Source organism: Acromyrmex echinatior, chromosome 3 (genome assembly GCF_024713525.1).
Source record: "Acromyrmex echinatior isolate Ae372 chromosome 3, ASM2471352v2, whole genome shotgun sequence".
Classification (NCBI taxonomy): Eukaryota; Metazoa; Arthropoda; class Insecta; order Hymenoptera; family Formicidae; genus Acromyrmex; species Acromyrmex echinatior.
In genome coordinates, this window is record NC_141854.1 from 2,464,225 (window position 1) to 2,483,209 (window position 18,985).

General features: G+C 32.8%; 1 protein-coding gene across 4 annotated transcripts in view; it reads right to left on the reverse strand.

Annotated features, from left to right (window-relative positions):
- Nucleotides 1-18,985, reverse strand: part of Hr4 (nuclear hormone receptor 4) — a 213,548-nt gene that overhangs the window by 114,317 nt on the left and 80,246 nt on the right. For 3 of the 4 annotated variants that reach the window (XR_015544638.1, XM_087404775.1, XM_087404772.1), the window contains exon 1: nucleotides 351-2,371. The exons of the other annotated variant lie outside the window; for it this stretch is intronic. Coding sequence is in view for 2 of the 3 variants with exons in the window: in XM_087404775.1 (XP_087260901.1) it covers nucleotides 351-633 (283 nt within the window). In the remaining variant the exon portion in view is untranslated. Of the gene's footprint in view, nucleotides 1-350; nucleotides 2,372-18,985 lie in introns of those variants that run through there. 4 annotated transcript variants of the gene reach the window in all.

Consider the following 18,985-nt stretch of genomic DNA (forward strand, 5'->3'; position numbering starts at 1 on the left):
AACATGCAAAATTTACAAAGCTGTAATTGTATTATATCATATTTTTTGATATATTCTCCCTCAAGAGAAAACAAACTGTGTAATTATTGAAGTATTCAGGACATCAAGTATTAATTTAAAGTATTACAAAAATTTTAACAAATTCTTTATAAAATATTTTCAGAAGTATTAAGAAGCTACAATAAGTTATAGAATCTCTGGCGATATTTTTCTGAAAGAAAAATTGAAGATCAAGAACTATTTAAAACAAACAAAATGGGAATATGAGCAGACACTTTATATTATTAGGTGTAGCGCAACATCGCTTAAATAAATGCGATGCTCTACGAGAAAGTAAGTACATTGTTTACCGAAGAGCGATGCGTACAAGTTCTTCGCGTCCAAACACATGTAATAATTGAAGGTAGGATTGAGCTGCGATGTGAAGTGCCCAAAGTAACTCTGGTCAGAAATCGTCAAAAAGTTATTGTAGGGCTGATATAGAGATAAGTAGGGCAGAAAACTGCTTTCTTGCTGCATTCTGTAGAAAGCGGTTAGATCCATATTTGGTAGATTCCAATTTTGTGGATTCTGTTCTTGCGGAGTCCAATGAAGATTAGTGGCGATAAAGACGTTACTTCTCAAGGGAAACATTTTTTAAATAATTTTGTAGATTCACATTTGTGATATGATTATTAATAATTAAGTTTGACATTTATAATGAATATTTTATCATATGAATTATAATAATGATTTTTTGATATTGTCTTCTTCCGCCTTTCTTCTTGATTGTACTGTTTATTCTCTTCGCGAGCTATCTTTCATATCATAGAAATCGTTGTATTTATCGATTATCTACATATTTATATAATTCGTGAAAAGATAGGCATCTTCCATTTTTATATTGTTATGTAATTAAAGATATATATCGAGGATCACTCTAAGTTTGTGTAAAATGATTTTCTTTTATTTATTTCTCAGTTGATGATAGTAGTTGGCACATGAAAATAGAATCTGATCTTTGTATGATATAGTTTATATATATTTCAAATATATAAACACTCAGAAAAAATATATTATTCTTGAAGTGTATATATATATGTGTGTGTATATATGTATATATATATGTATATATATATATATGTGTATATATCTGATTATGTTTTCGATAAATTGACATTAAAGGTTATCGAGAAATTTCGATTGTTTTATCTTATAAAATTAGACTATAAAATTATAATTATCACGATGTACTTCTTTTTCATATTTTCTTTGTTTATGATAATGTTACTTTGCAGAAAATACAATTCGTTGTTCCTACGAAGCGCGGATAAGCCGTCTGACTAAAATAACAACGTTACTACTTCTCATTCGTGGTATGCATATGCAAAAACCACACGGGACCGTTGCGATTCAAGTGATACAATGTTGCTTTGTTGGTTAATGACTTTCGACCATTTCTTTTTCGAATCTTCAATTCGTTAGAATGATCATCTCGCAACATCCACAAGTATCGCTCGCGGCGGCGTTGCCGGGTAATTGCGTCGTTATACTCGTTGAATCGTTGAATTGTGTGACGTTCACATACGGCGGAGGTGGTCGAGAAAGATCAATGATTCCGCAAGACCGCGGGTCACGGCATCAGCCACCTGAGCGTACGTTCTCCTCGAAAAATCGGTACAAATGTTGTTCGGGTGATGTACATCTCCAGTCTCTATCGATTTCCTTTCGATCGTATATCATTAAAAATTGGAATCTGCTTTGATTTAATTTCTCTTCTAAGGGTTCTCCAGCATCTTCATTATAGTTTGGACAACATTCCATATCACTAACGCAACCTTTAAATCGATCGTAGGTCGAGGGTCATTGGTATCAGTCGTGTTTGTGAGCGCGTCGAAAAATCGATGCAGCTCCGTGGTGCAGCGGCCGCGGTCGTAATGTGACGCGCGCGCGAGACTACTATGGGTAAGACGTCAACGACGACATCATCGTCGATCGCCCGCTCGTCCGACACGATTCACCGCGTAATCATCGACTCGCTTCCATCATCTGATTTCCGTCGCCTTTCCTCCTTTTAGTCGAGCTCTATTGTTTGTTCGCACGCGCGTGTTTCGTTTTTCGCGGGAATATTTCGCGACGAGCACGCGACGACAGCCGCATGGTTACGCGAGTTCAGGCAAAACCAAACTAGCACCGTTGCACGTCCGGGACGACCGCGTGGGTTGATATTCAACCCTGCACCGCCAGCAGCAACCATCCCAATCCCCTCCTCTCCCTGGTCCCGCATCCCTTTCTCTGTCTCTCATGGACTTGGCTTTCTCCAGTTAGCTAGCGATTCCGTCGCCGCGCCACCCACGACTCAACTTCTGCCCTCACGCCGCATCCACCCTCTTCGTCCCTTCCCTGTCGTGTAAAGCCCGCATACCGTATGACCTGTCATCTATGTGATTGTTTCTTCAGTTAGTGTAGACGATTGCGTCGAGGGCGCGAAAGCGCCAACGGAACACGGGGATTCGCTGCGCTCAGCCGCATAGCAACCTCTTGGTCGGTCTTCCCGGTGCGATTATTCAGAGTGCACATATAAGAAAATAAAAGTAGGAATAACATAAATATACATCACAATTTATTTTTTATGCAAGTATAAGATAAGAAGAAGAAAAAATTTAAGAAAATAAGATAATCATAGAGAAGTCATAAAAATGAGATGAGTAGTCTGAATAGTAAAGTACAGCTCCAGAACGGGAAACGAATCCTATTCGTCTAGCGCAGTCAAGGAATACGCATTGAATGAAAGAGTGATATGGATGTCGTGATATTTTTTCAAATTATCAGGGTTACAAAGATGTGCGATATGTTCGAGCACTTTAATTCATGGTTCGAAGAAGATTGTTATGATTCCTCCTTAGTAATAACATAACATTTAGACTCACAATATATATTTTTATGGCATGTGATAAAAAATCGTTTACATAAGAAGAATAAAGATCAGATCATATAGAATCAACTAAAAATGAAGATGTTCTCGTACGTTCTTGAATAGTAACAGTACAGCTCTCAATAGATTATTTAAAGTAATTAAACGGAATTATTTTGTTTCTTTCATTACATACATTTTGAATGATTACTTGATTAAAACGCAATTTAATTGTGATGCTGTGGTCCAAGGAGAATTGTTTTTTCATTTTGTATAGGTACCAGTAAACATGTGTGCGACTATCGTTCTCACTACAGAAGATTGGGATGTGCGAGATTTATGATTCTGTTGTGTGTGTGTGTGTGTGTGTGCGCGCTCGCGCGCGTGTATGTAATAATAATCCCATATTTGCAAACCAGTTTTAGACTCAATACAATAAAATATCAATTTCGATTATGATGCATGTGCATCATATTAACATGCGTTACAATAATGAAGAATGTAAAAGATCAGATATAAAAAGAAGTAGAACTGATAAGAAAAATGCGAACCATTCAACTTTCGTGCGATCAAATATGTTATATACAAATGATTATAAAAGTTAGACAATGTAATAAATTATTTGTAGGAGAGCGCTTTTAGTTGCCAGGAATAAATTTTGTTTTCACGCCTAATAACCGATGGCGTTGTGATCTGCTTGTTAGAACGCATATAATTGGCTGTGCCTTGGTCGGGCCAAAGGAAGCACGGGATTGATTGTCGTGCGCAGATAGCGCCAGTAATATCATAGGTGTAGGAATATCTCTCCTACCGAGAAGAAGAAAGTGCGCGCGCGCACTTGTAACATTCTTGAGCAAGCCTAGCAATGGTTAAGCTGTTTAAGAATAAAGACCTTCGACAGTACATTCTTGTATTATTTGTGACGTAAAGACAAAGACGCCCTTTTCTCCGAGGGGTCTTCTAGATTATCCCTCCTACGGGTTATTCCTGACATTATTTTGACTTTATTTCTTACAAATTCAGAAATGGGATTATCCACCTCCGTTTCGTCGCGTGTGAAATGCCGTGCGAAGAGACATTCCTTTTCGCGTCCGGGATCACCGGCGAGGGATCATATTATCGATACAGTGATTTGAACGCGAGCTGCTACTAGGGGAAGTCCGATCGCCATTATAAGACATTGTTCTCTCACGTGCGTGATTATCCGCCGGATATTCATACATACGCGGTCGTTCGTATCGTGTCGCGTTTGAGAATCACGTGATTAAAGCGTGACAATGAATCGCTCGACGTTGGACATTCTCCCATTCGACGATCTTAAGAAGAGAACATTAACTGATCTCGGATTGCCAATTGTAGAAGATCAGACAAAATATATTGATATACACCCTCTTTGACTATTACGAAAGGCTACGAGGCAATCAAACCCTCACCAGCCATGTCAAAATCTTCTCAGGGAAAACCAATATAGCCATTAGTCACCAATCCGCACCGACGGATTGAGAGATACGGTTGTAGGATTTATCATCTTTAACTACCCAGAGTTTGTTTGAGCAATCTTTGCACGAACTCACACAACAGGTTGCGCAGCAACAGTTATTAATTGCGCAATTAATGAAAGACAAACAAACAGTTGCTTATTCGGATGCATCAGATCCAACACTAAACTCGGTGTACACCGCGCAGCCCAGTATGTCATCTATACCACCAGCCAATATTACACCAGATTTTAGGCTCAGTATTCCATATATGTCGATTCTTATGAACACAGGAGACAAACACAATCATATATCAGGCAAGTATATCAGGCAAGATTTCCTATGAAAGAGATTACTTTCGCAGTGCATCAAGTTCCTTCATTGTTAGCTACATTACCTCCAACGGCCGTTACTTTTTTGACCTCGCAAAGATGGAATACCAGTGTTCTATAGTACAAAGGATGATGATGTGGATTGTTGGTTACATAAGATCGAGCATGCTGCTGCCGTTTATTTCTCAACGATAGCATAAAACGATAACATAAAAAGTCAATTTTGTAAATGATACTGGGCTACCTGTATCGATGAGAATCAGCAAACTACATTTATTTCTATCAATGGAATTGACTTCAATTATTGACTCGTTCGTTTGGGATGTCTTCATATCCTTGATATTGAACATCTGCGCGCACTAAATGATTCGCAAATCAAAGTCATTGGCTAGAAAAAAATTAAAGTTCAGTTGTCCGCGTTACCGGAATATTGACTCGAGTTACGTTCCAAATTATTGATAACGGTAATTAGTCTACGCACATAATGTTGGGTAGAGATTTCCTGTCTCGAAATGATTTAACTTTAATTTTTAAGCCAATAGATAAAAAGTCTGAAGATAATCTAAAATTAATAAACAAAATAATCGGCGGATATTATTGAGAAAGATGATTTTTCTATTGCTTTAGCAGAAGTTAAAACTGATTTTGGCCAAGAGATTGATAAGTGAGTGCATGACAATATAAAGGAAATACAAGATATAGAAAAAACAAGGAGAGCTCAAACCAGTCTCAATTTCTCTTAAAGATAATTCGATATTTGCGTATGCTCCCCGAAAGTTAGCATGGACCAAACGTCAACAAATTCGTAAGATTATAGACGACTTGTTAAGTCGGTATTATTAAAGAAAGTTGTTCACTGTACTGTTCGCATATATAGTACCAGTCCGTAAGCGGAATGAAAAGACGAGTGTGGATCTTCGTTCATTAAATGATAGAGTGGTGAAACAGAAATATCTTTTACCGATAGAGGATCTCGCGCAGTTAACAAAAGTATTTTTACACTCCTGAATTTAAAGGAGAGTTTTTTATGCTATATTTATATCCGCTAACACACTAAGTACTTCTCTTTTGCCACATCAGACAGACAATGTGAGTACATCAAATTACCCTTTAGGTATTTCGAATCCCCAGTGGAATTTTAGAAGCTTATTAGCATCTTAGAACTATGTTAATACACCAAGATGAGATACTAATTTAGGTGGACAATATTTTGATACTGATTAAAACCGTATAAGAATTTACGAATTTTGTTTGTACCTTTTGAAACAACACGCTTTTAAGATAAATTATAAAAAAATGTCAATTTCTAAGAAAAACAATCGAATATTTAGGATATATTGTGTCGGATCAAGAGATCACCCTGAGCGAGCAACATACAGAAGTCGTCAAAAGATTATCCAGAAATGGTAATGGAAATGGTTCATGAGTTACAAAGATTTCTCGATCTAGTTAGTTTCGTCTGAAGATTCGTGCCTAGATTCGCCGAGATAGCGAAACCATTATATTCATTATTGAAGAAGTCCGCAACATTCGATTTAGACTTAGACGAATATTGAATAGCAGCGTTCAAACAATTAAAGTCATCACTTATTACTTTTCTGGTATTGCAACTGTATGATCCACGTCGTTGAACAAAATTGCACATGGACGCGGATTCGGTTGCTTTAGCTGCATTATTACTTCAGAAGCAAGACTCGAGCTTGTGGGCGGCAGTTGCCTATTATAGCCAAGCAACAAATGCCGCAGAGAGTCGCTATCATTTATTCGAATTTGAAATGTTAGCCGTGGTTAAAGCAATCAAGAGATTCCATATTTATTTATATGGTATCAAGTTTACGGTTACTGATTGCCATGCAATTGTGTATGCAATCAATAAAGCAAATTTAAACCCGCGTATTGCGCGTTGGACTATTCATTTACAGAGTTATGATTTTAACATTCAGCATCGATAGGGTAACAAAATGAGCATGTGGATACTCTAAGCCGCAATGGCTTCAGTAGATACTATTCCATTCAAAAAAGAGTTACAGTATCATCAGTTGGCGGATCCTCAAATTCGTGCGATTTCAGACGGGCTCAAAGAGACAGAACATGACAAATTTATATTAGTGGAAGGATTGATATATAGGAAGAGCAAAGATAAATCCCACTTTTATGTACCTAACTGTATAATAACAAACATTTTTCATGAGTATGAAGATGTTATCATGATAACAATGTGATGTAGAAAAAGTGATACAGGGAATAGGTAACAACTATTGCTTCCCGTCTATGCGTAAAAAAGTACAGATTATGTAGATTTATGTAGATAATTGTTTAAAGTTTTATAGTCAATGCTTTAATAAATATCAAGGAGAGCGAAATATAATTAAAAGAGACTCCTCAAATTCTCCATGCATACTATACATATAGACCATTTTGACATATAGTCCATTGTTAGCGTCGGCAAATGTACGCAAACACATATTAGTGTTGATAGACTCATTTACAACGTTCACATGACTTCTTCTAGAAGGTAAAAACCACAAGTTCATGCGAGACAATCGAAAATTTGATTCCGATTTTTAATGTATTTGATAACTCATATTAGTGTCAGATCGTGGAACCTCATTTACGTCCTCCAAATTTTTTGAATTTGTTCAAAGAAGAGGCATTAAACAAACTCGTTGCTGTAACCGCTCCATAACGGGCTAACGATCTAATTGAAAGTGTAAATCGTTTCTTAAAATCATTCCTGCGAAAAGTTGTTGATGATCAATTTAATTGCCTTAATTGTCTATTAAGCTGGCACAGCCACTTCAGTACTAATCGAACGCGACTTATATCACATTTTAACGAATAGCATCACATTTTTAAAATAGCATTGGAGATATATTCGAGCACTTAGTGACCTTGCTTATATTTTGTTTATTTCCAGGGGTCAGACACTATTTGACTATTACCTCCGTTTTTAGTGTTGTAAAAGTACTTTTTGACCCATTAACCTGGATCCCCCATCAGCGCAAATCGAGTTGGGATATGATAAAAACTTTTAGTGCTATTTTGTTGCTAATTTGTTGCTTTAGAACGAATTTTGTTCCTCCAACTGTTTAGTAGCAAAAAAAAAAAGAAAATGGGATGGGGCTCAGGTTAATGGCAAGCCGGACCCTTTCCCATAATGAAAAAAATATACAGAGCTGCGACATAAAAAAAACAAGTACACCAGATTTTGTTGCTTTTTTGTTGCTCCAAGATAGTACAAAAACATAAAAAAAGTTACATTGTTAAACAATATATATAATTAATCAAAACTACACCGTCGCAGCATTATGACAAAAAATTACATGTACAGAATTGCTCGCATGTTTTTAGTATCAAAAACTTCCTCATAACATATATTAAAATATACTCATGTTTTTGCATCTTAGAGCAACAAAAAAGCAATAAAATCTAATGTTTTTTTGATATCGCAGTTCTATATATTTTTTCATTATAGGGGGGGGGGGGAGTTCAACTTGCTATCAACTTTAACCTGGACCCCCATTTTCTTTTTTTTTACTGCTAAACAGTTGGAGCAACAAAATTCGCTCTAGAATAATAAATTAGCAAAATAGCACTAAATTTTTGACCATGTCTCAATTTGTGCTGAGAGGTTCAGGTTAATAGAGGTTACCTACGTTACATATAAATAATGCTATTAAGCTGACACAACCACTTCAGTACAATCAAACGCGACCTATACCACATTTTTTTGCTATTTTTTTTGCTCTATTCCCAAATTTTTTGCTCCAGCCAATTCGCTAAAACCCATGGCATAGCTTAAGAATAAAGTTAGCACAATCATGAAGAAAAAAAGCAGCAAATGAAAAATCAAATACGTATTTTTGTAGGGCTGTTTTTGCTAACTATTTGCTCTATTTTTTGCTTCAACATTGTTTAAGTTAAAAAATTCGACTCAATAGTGTGCTAGTTTGTTTACAACAGTAAAGTACATTAAAGCAATTAATTAATTGCTGAATTAATTTTGGTCTCGAAATGTTTTTGCTCCGAATTTTTTGTTCTTTTCCGTTTGTAGAATTAATTTCAAAAGAGGGGGCTAACTTCACGTTATGCTAGCATCTCCTTAAAACATATATAGAATAGGGAAAACTGGGTCTCGTTGACACAGTTTTCACAATTTCGGTATTAGATTTTTTAAACAATTAATTATTATGATTAAAATATGTCAATATGATAGATAGAATCTTTCTCTACATTTTCATATCAGTAATGATTCTATACATTGTATGGTTTCTTCACAATAAATAAAATGTTGCACTGTAATTAATTTATCCTGATATGTTGGATAAATTGGTACATATCATCACAGTATAAATTGCCTTTATGATAAACTCTATATTAACAAAAACATAATAGAAAAGTAATAAAAATAAAAATTAAATAGTAGATATATACGTTTTAATAAAAATTATATCTTTCAAAATTTTGTAATAATGAAATAGCAAAATGTTACAGAAAAATAAATGGTAATTATTTCGCTTGTGTGAGATGTCAATGACAAGAGACCAAAAATTTGAAATGAAATTACTTGTTAACTACTTCAGCTTGACATACCATGATTCTCACTAAACAATGAGAAATCTGCTATCAATTTCATTTTATTGCTTAACGATAAAAATATCAAAAATTTGAAGATATTTAACTAGATCATTCTCACAAAATTGATGCAATATGAAGATCTTTCGTTCCGTTTTGATCTTTTAGTACATGTATCATTAAATTAATCATATATACGATTTAGATATTACAAAGATTTTGAAAAAAACTCTTTGAAGTCGAAATGTTAATCATTTGTATTTGTAAGAGAAAAATATAGTTTTAAGCACGTTGTCATCCTTATATTATTATCGTAATTATTGTTTTTTAATATTTTATTTATTGCTAAGCAAGAAAACGAGTCATTTTTAACTTGTTAATTAAATTATTTTAATTCTACCTTATTTTAATATAGAAATATTAAATATAAAGTGTTTTGTCGGAGTTAAATTGCAATAGAATGTTTACGGTGGTACGGTACAGCAAATTAACCTAATCTTTTCTTGTGAGTCAAAAAATGTATCCCATCTCTGCGTATGTCTAATAATTTTGATCATTTTATTATAACAAATTACATTGTTACTCAAAATAACATATTGTATATTAACAAACACTTTTCTTTGAATAAATAATACATCATTTAGATTTACTTTCTCAAATCGAAGGACATTATTGCGAAATTATGAAATGCTCAAACATTGTCTGCTCTTGAATCAGATCTTTTTTCTATTATGATACTTATTTGATTTAGGAGGGGAAACGTGTAGAAAATTGAAAAAAATCGAAATTTTTTTTCATAAATTAATAGTATGTAATATATAGAACAACATATCAAAGCTATAGAACTGAATCGAAAATTTAAGGCAGCTGTGCAGCTGTTAGTGGTGGCGGCACGCTGTACCGAACAGTATCCGTAGATATAAACACGCGTCACCCTTCCTGTCAGTTCCTTTGTAGTTGCTCGAAAAGAGGCTTTATTACTACATTTTGAGGAAGAAGAAGGATTGATGAACGAATCTGGCATTGGAGATTAAAACAACTGTAAATTTCCAAAAAATGTTTTTCTGTAGCGAAAACTTTAAACACGTTTTCAGGCGTTTAAGTGGCGTGGAATGTAACTCAAACAATTTTAAAACAACGAACTTCTCCTTGCGTACACATATTGTATAGCATCTTCTTCACAGCATATATTTATTTTTACATAAATGTTTTTAAAATAAACAACTGTTTTTTTAGTATACTATTTGTCTTAAAACGCATTTTTTTTAGAATGTCACTATTTTTTTATTTTTGCCTTTTTTAACTTAAAAATAGGTTTATGCCCGGCATATATTCATTAATGGAACTAACGTTTGGAAACTAACGTTTCCATTTTGAATTTTTGATTTCGGATAAGAACAGCAGTCCCTACACTCCATGGCGCAAAGCACTTTTTTTTAATGATTGGTATACAAGTACATCCTCATAACATTAACATTTATATACATATTATAAAAATAAAAATTTTTTTCAAATCTAATTACATAATAAAAATAAAGTATACTAAAAATTTCAAAAAGATTGATTCAATACATTTGTCACAATAAATTCCCGAAAATTGATGAATTTTCCCGATGAATTTTTAGTTATTTATTTGAGCTTCCTCCCTTAAATGAAACTTAGGGAGAAGTGTCTATGTTGTAAAAGAAATATGTTGCAATAACTTTTCCATTGTTTCCTTTATCATAAATACATAAATGGAACGCAATACCAATTTGCCTTTTATGCCAATGAGCAATCCGTCTCCTTTATTGTAAACAAAAAAATACATATATCAAACATTTTTTGCTACTTTTTTGACTCTAAAATATTACAAAGAAACATCGAGAATTTTGAATAATTATACCTACTTGTACCAATATCGATCACTATATGTGCACTATCCAATCAGCACATAATATTTAAAAAATATTTTTGTATATGTTAAATAAAATATTTTAAAAATGTTTTAAAAACATTGTCTGCTGATTGGGTAACACTGCTACATTTCTGGTGAGATTTTTTAATTGAAATGAGCAAAAAATTCGGATTCGAGATATTCTTAGAGCAATTAATTCTAGAAACATTTTAAAATTAGTCCAGCAATTAATTATTTTAATGCACTTGATCCTTGTATGCAAACTAGCGCAGCCACACTATTGATCAAATTTTTTAACGTGTGAAGCAAAAAAATTGAGAATAGAGCAAAAAATTAGCAAAAAAAAAATAGCTTTTCAAAAATTTGTACTTTATTTTGCATTTGCTGCTTTTTTTTTTGTAATTGTGCTTACTTTAGTCTTAGTCCGGATCTACAATAGGTCTTTTAAGCTTTAAACCGTAAGAAATTGACCAACAGTCGAATGCGAGGAGAATAATTGATTGCGATTCGTCCATTCCTTATGGCTTAAGGTTTAAAAATCTATTGTAAATCTGGGGTTAAGCTAGCATATTCATAGGTTCTAGCGAATCGACTGGAAAAAAATCAGGAATAAATAAAAAAATAAGTAAAAAAATAGCAAAAAATATGGTATAGATCGCGTTTGATTGTGCTGAAGTGACTGTGCCCGCTTAATAGACGTAAATTGGAGAAGGTCCAATTTCGTTCATGTAGTGTTTTGGTTAAAAAAGTGTTACTAGATAGATTCGAAAGTATCTTGCATCGCGCTTTATATTTCTCACGGAGATAAAATATAATTTGTTCATTATTTTCGGATTGAGAGCATGCAGTAATATACGATTCGCCGAATTAAAATAATGAAAAAAATGTGATATCGATTGTTTGTTAATATGTTTATCTCATTGAAATCATATTGTGCGTACAATATTATAAATTTTGATTATATGCTTCGAATGATTGCTCAGTTGTATATTGTAAATTTGATCTTTGCACATCATTCATGAATTGTTGAAAACTCATTTGAGATTTCATCAGTAACATTGTATTAATTTGCAAAATATGTGAATATCAAGCGGATCATAGAGTTTTTACTTTTTGTAATGTTGTTCTTTCACAATATATAATAGGACAGTTGTAAATCATGCGTTTTGATGAACGTTGAAAGTACCATATTTTTGTTTTATTCTTGTAATTAGTATGTGCGATTATAGAGGAGACTCTCAAGAATCAGTAGACTATAGGGGTAAGTAAAATAATCGAGACTAGGTTAAAAACAAAACACGCGAGACACGTGTAAACCCGTAAACGTGTCTGACACGCAACAGCGACTATTGCTCAGTCTGTTGTAACATTTCGTTGCGAACACATCTATAATAAAATTTATGCTACTATTTTAAAAAATCGTACATGTAAATATTTTTATTCTTAAAGTTTTTATTTTACAATCGTATATGATTGTCTGTTATATTTGATTTTTATTTAGATAATAAGTGTAATTCTTACTAAGAATGTTTATCGTTATTCAATAATATTGAATACTCGATATTTTTTGCTGCTATAAAAATATTGAATAAAAAATTACGAATAAAATATCGACTAGAGATTCTTTTACGTCTATTACTTTTGGCTTCAATGGAATGTGCCAATTAGATGCAAGAACTCTCAGCAAGAACAGTATCGAGTTTGGAACTATAAATAAACGGAGCCTTCCCTACCTCAAATATCACAGATCTTTGTTCGTACCTCTAAAAAATTGAGTTTTTCTTTTTTTTTTTAAATCTATTTGTTGTGCGATAATATAATGTCATTCGGAATGAATATAAATAGTTTTAAAATATCTGAATATATTCAGTCGATTTTTGCTTGATATTGATATGTCTAGTTCTTACTTAGTAAAGTCCAATTTTTTTTGTTTATTTGTCTTTGTTATCGTATGCTGTTAATGTTTTTAAAAAATGAACGGACAGGGATAATAGGCTAACCACACCATGGGGATATATGATTCATTTAGTGAATACTCTTATCTGGAGACACTGATAGTGTCTCGACGTTAAGGTACGCACAGCGACACTATCGTGGTTACTTTACGCAAGACTGAGAGTTGCGAGGGATTGAGAATATTAGATCTCAATAACAGTTCAATAACCAATCAGATTCTACATATGCTCAATCGATAGTCCACTTAAATTGTGTAATAAAAGTGCTTTTATTTTTTTCTTACGTGCCTTACGAGCGGAAATATTGCGACGCAAAGTCCCGACAAAGTACCGACAGTTGTCGGTGTTGTTGCGCAGATATTTTATATGTTGAAAAAGCTGCGCAACGACACCGACAATTGTAGGCGTGTAAAATAGTTACGGAATCGCGCTTCTGATCGATGACAATAATAACGACGACAACGTATCTTAATTCTATCTATATGAAAAGTTTTCACACCTTTTGTGGGACTGTACGCCGCAATATTTCCAGCATGTAGAAAAAAAATAAAAGCATTTTTATTACACAATTTAAGTGGACACTATCGATTGAGCGTATATAGAACCTCCTGATGGCCAAATGTACTGTTGCACGTTTCGGCGCGAGAGTGCGCTAGTCGTCCATCTAAATGTACTGTTGGACGTTTTGGCGCAAAAGTGCATTTATTGATGCAATAAGCGCTAGCGGTGCATGGTAAACAAAATAAATAAAAATTATACGTTAGTATTTGTTAATAACTTTTGTTAATAACTCAGCTAGGAAATAATAATGAAAAATCATCGATTTCTAGTTGTTTCTAATTAATTATTAATTAATATTTAACAAAAAGAAATCGAATGTGGAAATTATTTGCTAGTAATTATTAATTAAGCTAGGAAATGATAATGAAAAAGTGATTTATTCGTCATCGATCTCTATTTGTTTATAAATTCATAACAAAAGCAAATCGAATGGAAAAGAAATTATATACACTGGTATTTTAACTAAGCTAGGAAATGATAATGATAAAGCAATTTATTCATTTGTTTGCAACTCAATATTTAACAAAAGGAGATCAAATGAAAAACGAAATTATACACTATATTTGTTAACTAAACCAGAAGAGGATGGTAATAAAGCAATTTATTCGATCTTGATCTTCATTTGTTTATAGCTTAATATTTAACAAAAGGATATCGGAGGGAAAGAAATTATATACTGGTACTTGTTAACTAAACTAGGAAATAATATGAAAAAGCGGTTTATGTCTATTTGTTTATAATTAATACTTAACAAGAAGAACTCGAACGGAAATGAAATTATATACAAAATTATGAAATTATACAAAGCAATTTATTCGATAACGATCTTCATTTGTTTAATAATTTATAACCTAATATTTGACAAAAGGAAATCGGATGAAAAGGAAATTATACGTTGGTATTTGTTAACTAAGTTAGGAAATTATAATGAAAAAGCGATTTATTCGATCTCGATCTTCATTTATTTATAACTTAATATTGTATAATATTTAACAAAAGAAGATCTGATGGAAACGAAATTACACGCTGGTAACTGTTAACTAAGTTAGGAAATGATAATGAAAAAGTGATTTATTCATCATTAATCTCTATTTGCTTATGATTAATTAATATTCAACAAAAAAGAAGATCGAGTGGCAACAAAATTATATCCTGTTTATTAACTAAGGACCATAGCACACAAAAAAACTTAAGGCAGCAAGACGTAAGTAAGGCTTCAAGATTGACTCAGATTTAAAGCTATCCGCATATCCGTTTATCCGAATTACGAATGAATGTGATGCTTCAAATTCGGAGATTTGAATTTTCTAAGCTATTGGAATCTGAGATTCGATTAGTCAACAAATAACTTTTGTAACTTATACGACTGTTTAATCAGAAATATATCTACGCTAGATACTTTTACTCTTATGGAAATGTTATCATTTTTATATTTTATATTCATGTTTTTAACTGTGATCTAGCAGCGCCAAATGTTTACTTCTTTAACTTTTTGTGATAATATTTGAAGACAAGGTAACGCAATTATGGATTGTATTCTTTATTTAATTTAGTATGAAATTTAAGTTAGCGTTAGTTGTTGATATCAAATCTTTTATATGAATGATACATATCATTAAAGTTGATATTATTTATTTAATTTAGTATTCAAATTACATGGGATTTAACTTCGCGTCAATTGTTGATATTAAATTTTTTTTATGAATAATACCTAAAATTATGTGGAATTTAACTTGAAGCCAATTTTGTTGATATCAAATCTTTTGTATGATACACGTCATAAGAGTTAAGTAACCAAAGATAGTATCAAAGATAAACACTTGCGTTTTTCTTTTTAATTTGATAAAATTTAACTTGATTAGTTAATATTGTAGCATCTGGGTTTTAATTTTTCATTTGAGTACATTAGTTTTTTTCGAGAAGTAGTAATTTTTGACAGAGAATTAAAGTTGCTATTACTTGAGTTGGAATAAAAAGATCTTCAATAAGAATATCTTTAAAGAAAAATTAAAACTACTATTAATTAGATTGTACCTATTCAATATTTCATTTCTTCAAAAAGATTTACCTTGGTAAATACTATAAGTTTAGTTCTCTCACGTCCAATTTCAATAAAACTAGGATCATTCGACATGTTTTTGCACAAAATGAACGAATTTAGCAAAAAGAAGCATTGTTCTGTGAAGCAAATATTTGTGTTTAAAATATATTGTATATATACAATATATTTTAAACACAAATAAATAAATATATACAATATTAAATAAATATATACAAATAAATATATACAATATTTTTATAAAAGTTTCATTAATATGTAGCCAAAGATGTAGTTTAAAATATACATTAATAAATTAATACATTAATTTTCATTTTAATAATCTTATATAATCACTATCCCACACTATGAGTCACCCTAGCTCAGTCTCGGGGCTAGCTGACTCACAAAGATGAAATGCATTAAAAAAATGCATTTATTTTATATTAGTTATCAGTTTCCCATTATTATTAAAATATTATTAGATAATCAAATATATGTAGAAATCTGGTGTAGAATTCATTTTACGATAAGTCTCTTAATATCGTTTGTAAAAATTCGAAATTAAAAAATGAATCTGTTAGCTCCGGTATCCCTTAATTAAAAATATTTTCGCAAGAAAAGATGGCATTGGACCGTCAAGAGCAACTATAGGATAAATAAATTATTATTTTTTATTTCATTGATTATTTGTAGAATTAATTATTTATAATTATTTATATGCAAGCAATTATTCCTTTAAATATTAATTTTTCTGGACATTGTTATAATATTTATGTACAATTTCATCTTACAAATTCGCTGTAGTCTCAACGTAATCGCAATTCCGTCACTGAGTTCATCGGTGTACATTGGAATGATGTACTTATTTTTCTTATTTTGTCAAAACAGTAAAGTGATATAAAAAAAATTTAGACTAAAATATACATATATGTATGCAAATAAATATATGAATAATAAATTAAAATAATTATTTACATTAGAGGACCTCCCTCCAATGACCTTGACCTTGACATATGTTGTCCCTGAGTGACCTCCAACAAATTTTAGCCGTCGCTCGTTATTCATTAAAAAGATATTAACAGTCAAAGTTAGTAATTATTTCCCTGGGCCCATATTCTGTATACATCTATCGACATCTGTCGATAACTGACGATAGCAAATGGCAAGGATTATCTAGAAAAAAAAACGCAGTTCTCATTGGTTGTTGCTGCTTAACGATACCAACTGTCAGATGTGTATAGAATATAGGGCCTGTTTTACATGAAAAGCCAGATAACTCTAGGTAGGGAAACAGATACGATGTAGATCAAGGAAATATGACCTCTATGCGAAGCAAATTCCACTCCACCTTTCCCTCTGCCAAAGAGCGTCCGATTTTCTATGCAAAGCGAGTACCATCGCACTTCCCTCTCTGCCTAGAGGCGCATGATTTTCCACGTGAAGCGAGATCCATCACAACTCCTCCCTTGCCAAGGAGTGTCCAACTTTCTACGAGAAGCGAGTTCTATCTCACCTCCCACTCTGTCTAGAAGTGCACGCGATTTTCCACGCGAAACGAGTATCACTTCACCCCCTCCCCCCACTAATCGACCGACTTTCCACGCAAAGCGAAGGCCATCTAATACCAAAATATGAATATTTTTCGGGGGGTTTGCCGCGTCCTCCACAATGGGGTGGCACGTACTGCACACTTACGTTTTATAGCGCAAAGCCAGGTCCACTTCTACTTCCTCTCTGCTTAGCACGAGGCAGAGGGAGAGATAGGATAAACCTCGCTTCGCGTTGTAAAATATATACATGGAGGCAGTACGTGCTTATAGGAGTACCTTCCTATGGGTGGCGGCACTGACTTCAAAAAATATAACCTAATTCAACCCATAATTTAGTTTTGAGTGGCCTTCGCTTTGCGTAGAAAGTCATATTCTCGCACTCCTAGGCAGGGGGAGGGGGGCAAGTGGGATAGATCTTCCTTCGCGTAGAAAATCGTGTATCCTTAGACAGGGGAAAAATGGGATAAATCTCACTTTGCCTGGAAAGTCGTATTCCCTTAATCGGTCCATCCCATACCTCTCTCCCTGCTTAGAGTTATCAGACTTTTCATGTAAAGGAAATAATTACTAACTTTGACTGATAATAACTTTTTAACAAATAACGAGCGACGACTAAAACCTGTTGGAAGTCACTCAAGGTCATGACCTTGACAAAATATATCAAAGTCAAGGTTATTGGTGATGAGTTCTGTAATATAAATAATTATTTAATCTTTTAAAAATTTATAATAAAAGATTAAATTCCAAGATGAAATTAATACAAATATTCAATTTATTAAAATTATCAAACATATATAAGAGTTTCAAGAAACAATTAAGAACATTGAAGATAAATTAACAGATAAACTAATTTTTTTTAAATATAATCTTTCATGTTAAACTTTTAAAATAGATCATAATAAAATTCATTTTTTAGTTTCATCAAATAATTAATGGAAGAAGGAAAAGTAAAACGCACTTATAACTTTGTAACAAGTATAGAATATCGATATTAAAATTTTATTTAAAATTTTTTTCATGATATTTATTGTTACATTCAGTGGATTCCACGATTTTTTCGGGAACGTTCAATTAAAAAAATAAGAGACGAACAAATACAACGAATTCGAGGAAAGTTTCCAGCCAAAAAACTACGTTTATTTAGAATCGAGTGTTCCGCGATAATAAAATTTATATAACATTAACGCATTGGAAAGCAAGCGTTAAATCTCCTTTCGAGCGTTAAGAAAAAAGAAATCGTCAAATAATCATTATCAAACCGCGCCGTTGGCAACAAGGTGCTAAGTTAGGCCGCGAAACTATTCTTGCGATAATAAGAGTGATAGTGTGGAGTATAGTGTGGACACTATACTCGAGAGAAGGTGAAATATTTAATCATCTCACATCATGCGGGTCCAATGATGGATCCCACGCGTAGACTTAAGACAGGATCATAAATTTAATAATGACATCTTCTGATATTGGAAAAATCAATACAAATTGCGACTCATGCTTCTTACTTTCCAAGAGGCACGATTAACTAAATCCAGAAATATTTGTTCATCGTTCAACACGAGAACAGTGGATAAAATGTAGATAATTTTTCCCACTTATAACTAAGACTTAAGCAAACGATGATAAGAAAAGAAATTGGTAATTCACCAGCCATTCTCTCTCTATAACAAAACTGGCCAATGGGCGACTATGAATCTGAAACCTTTTAG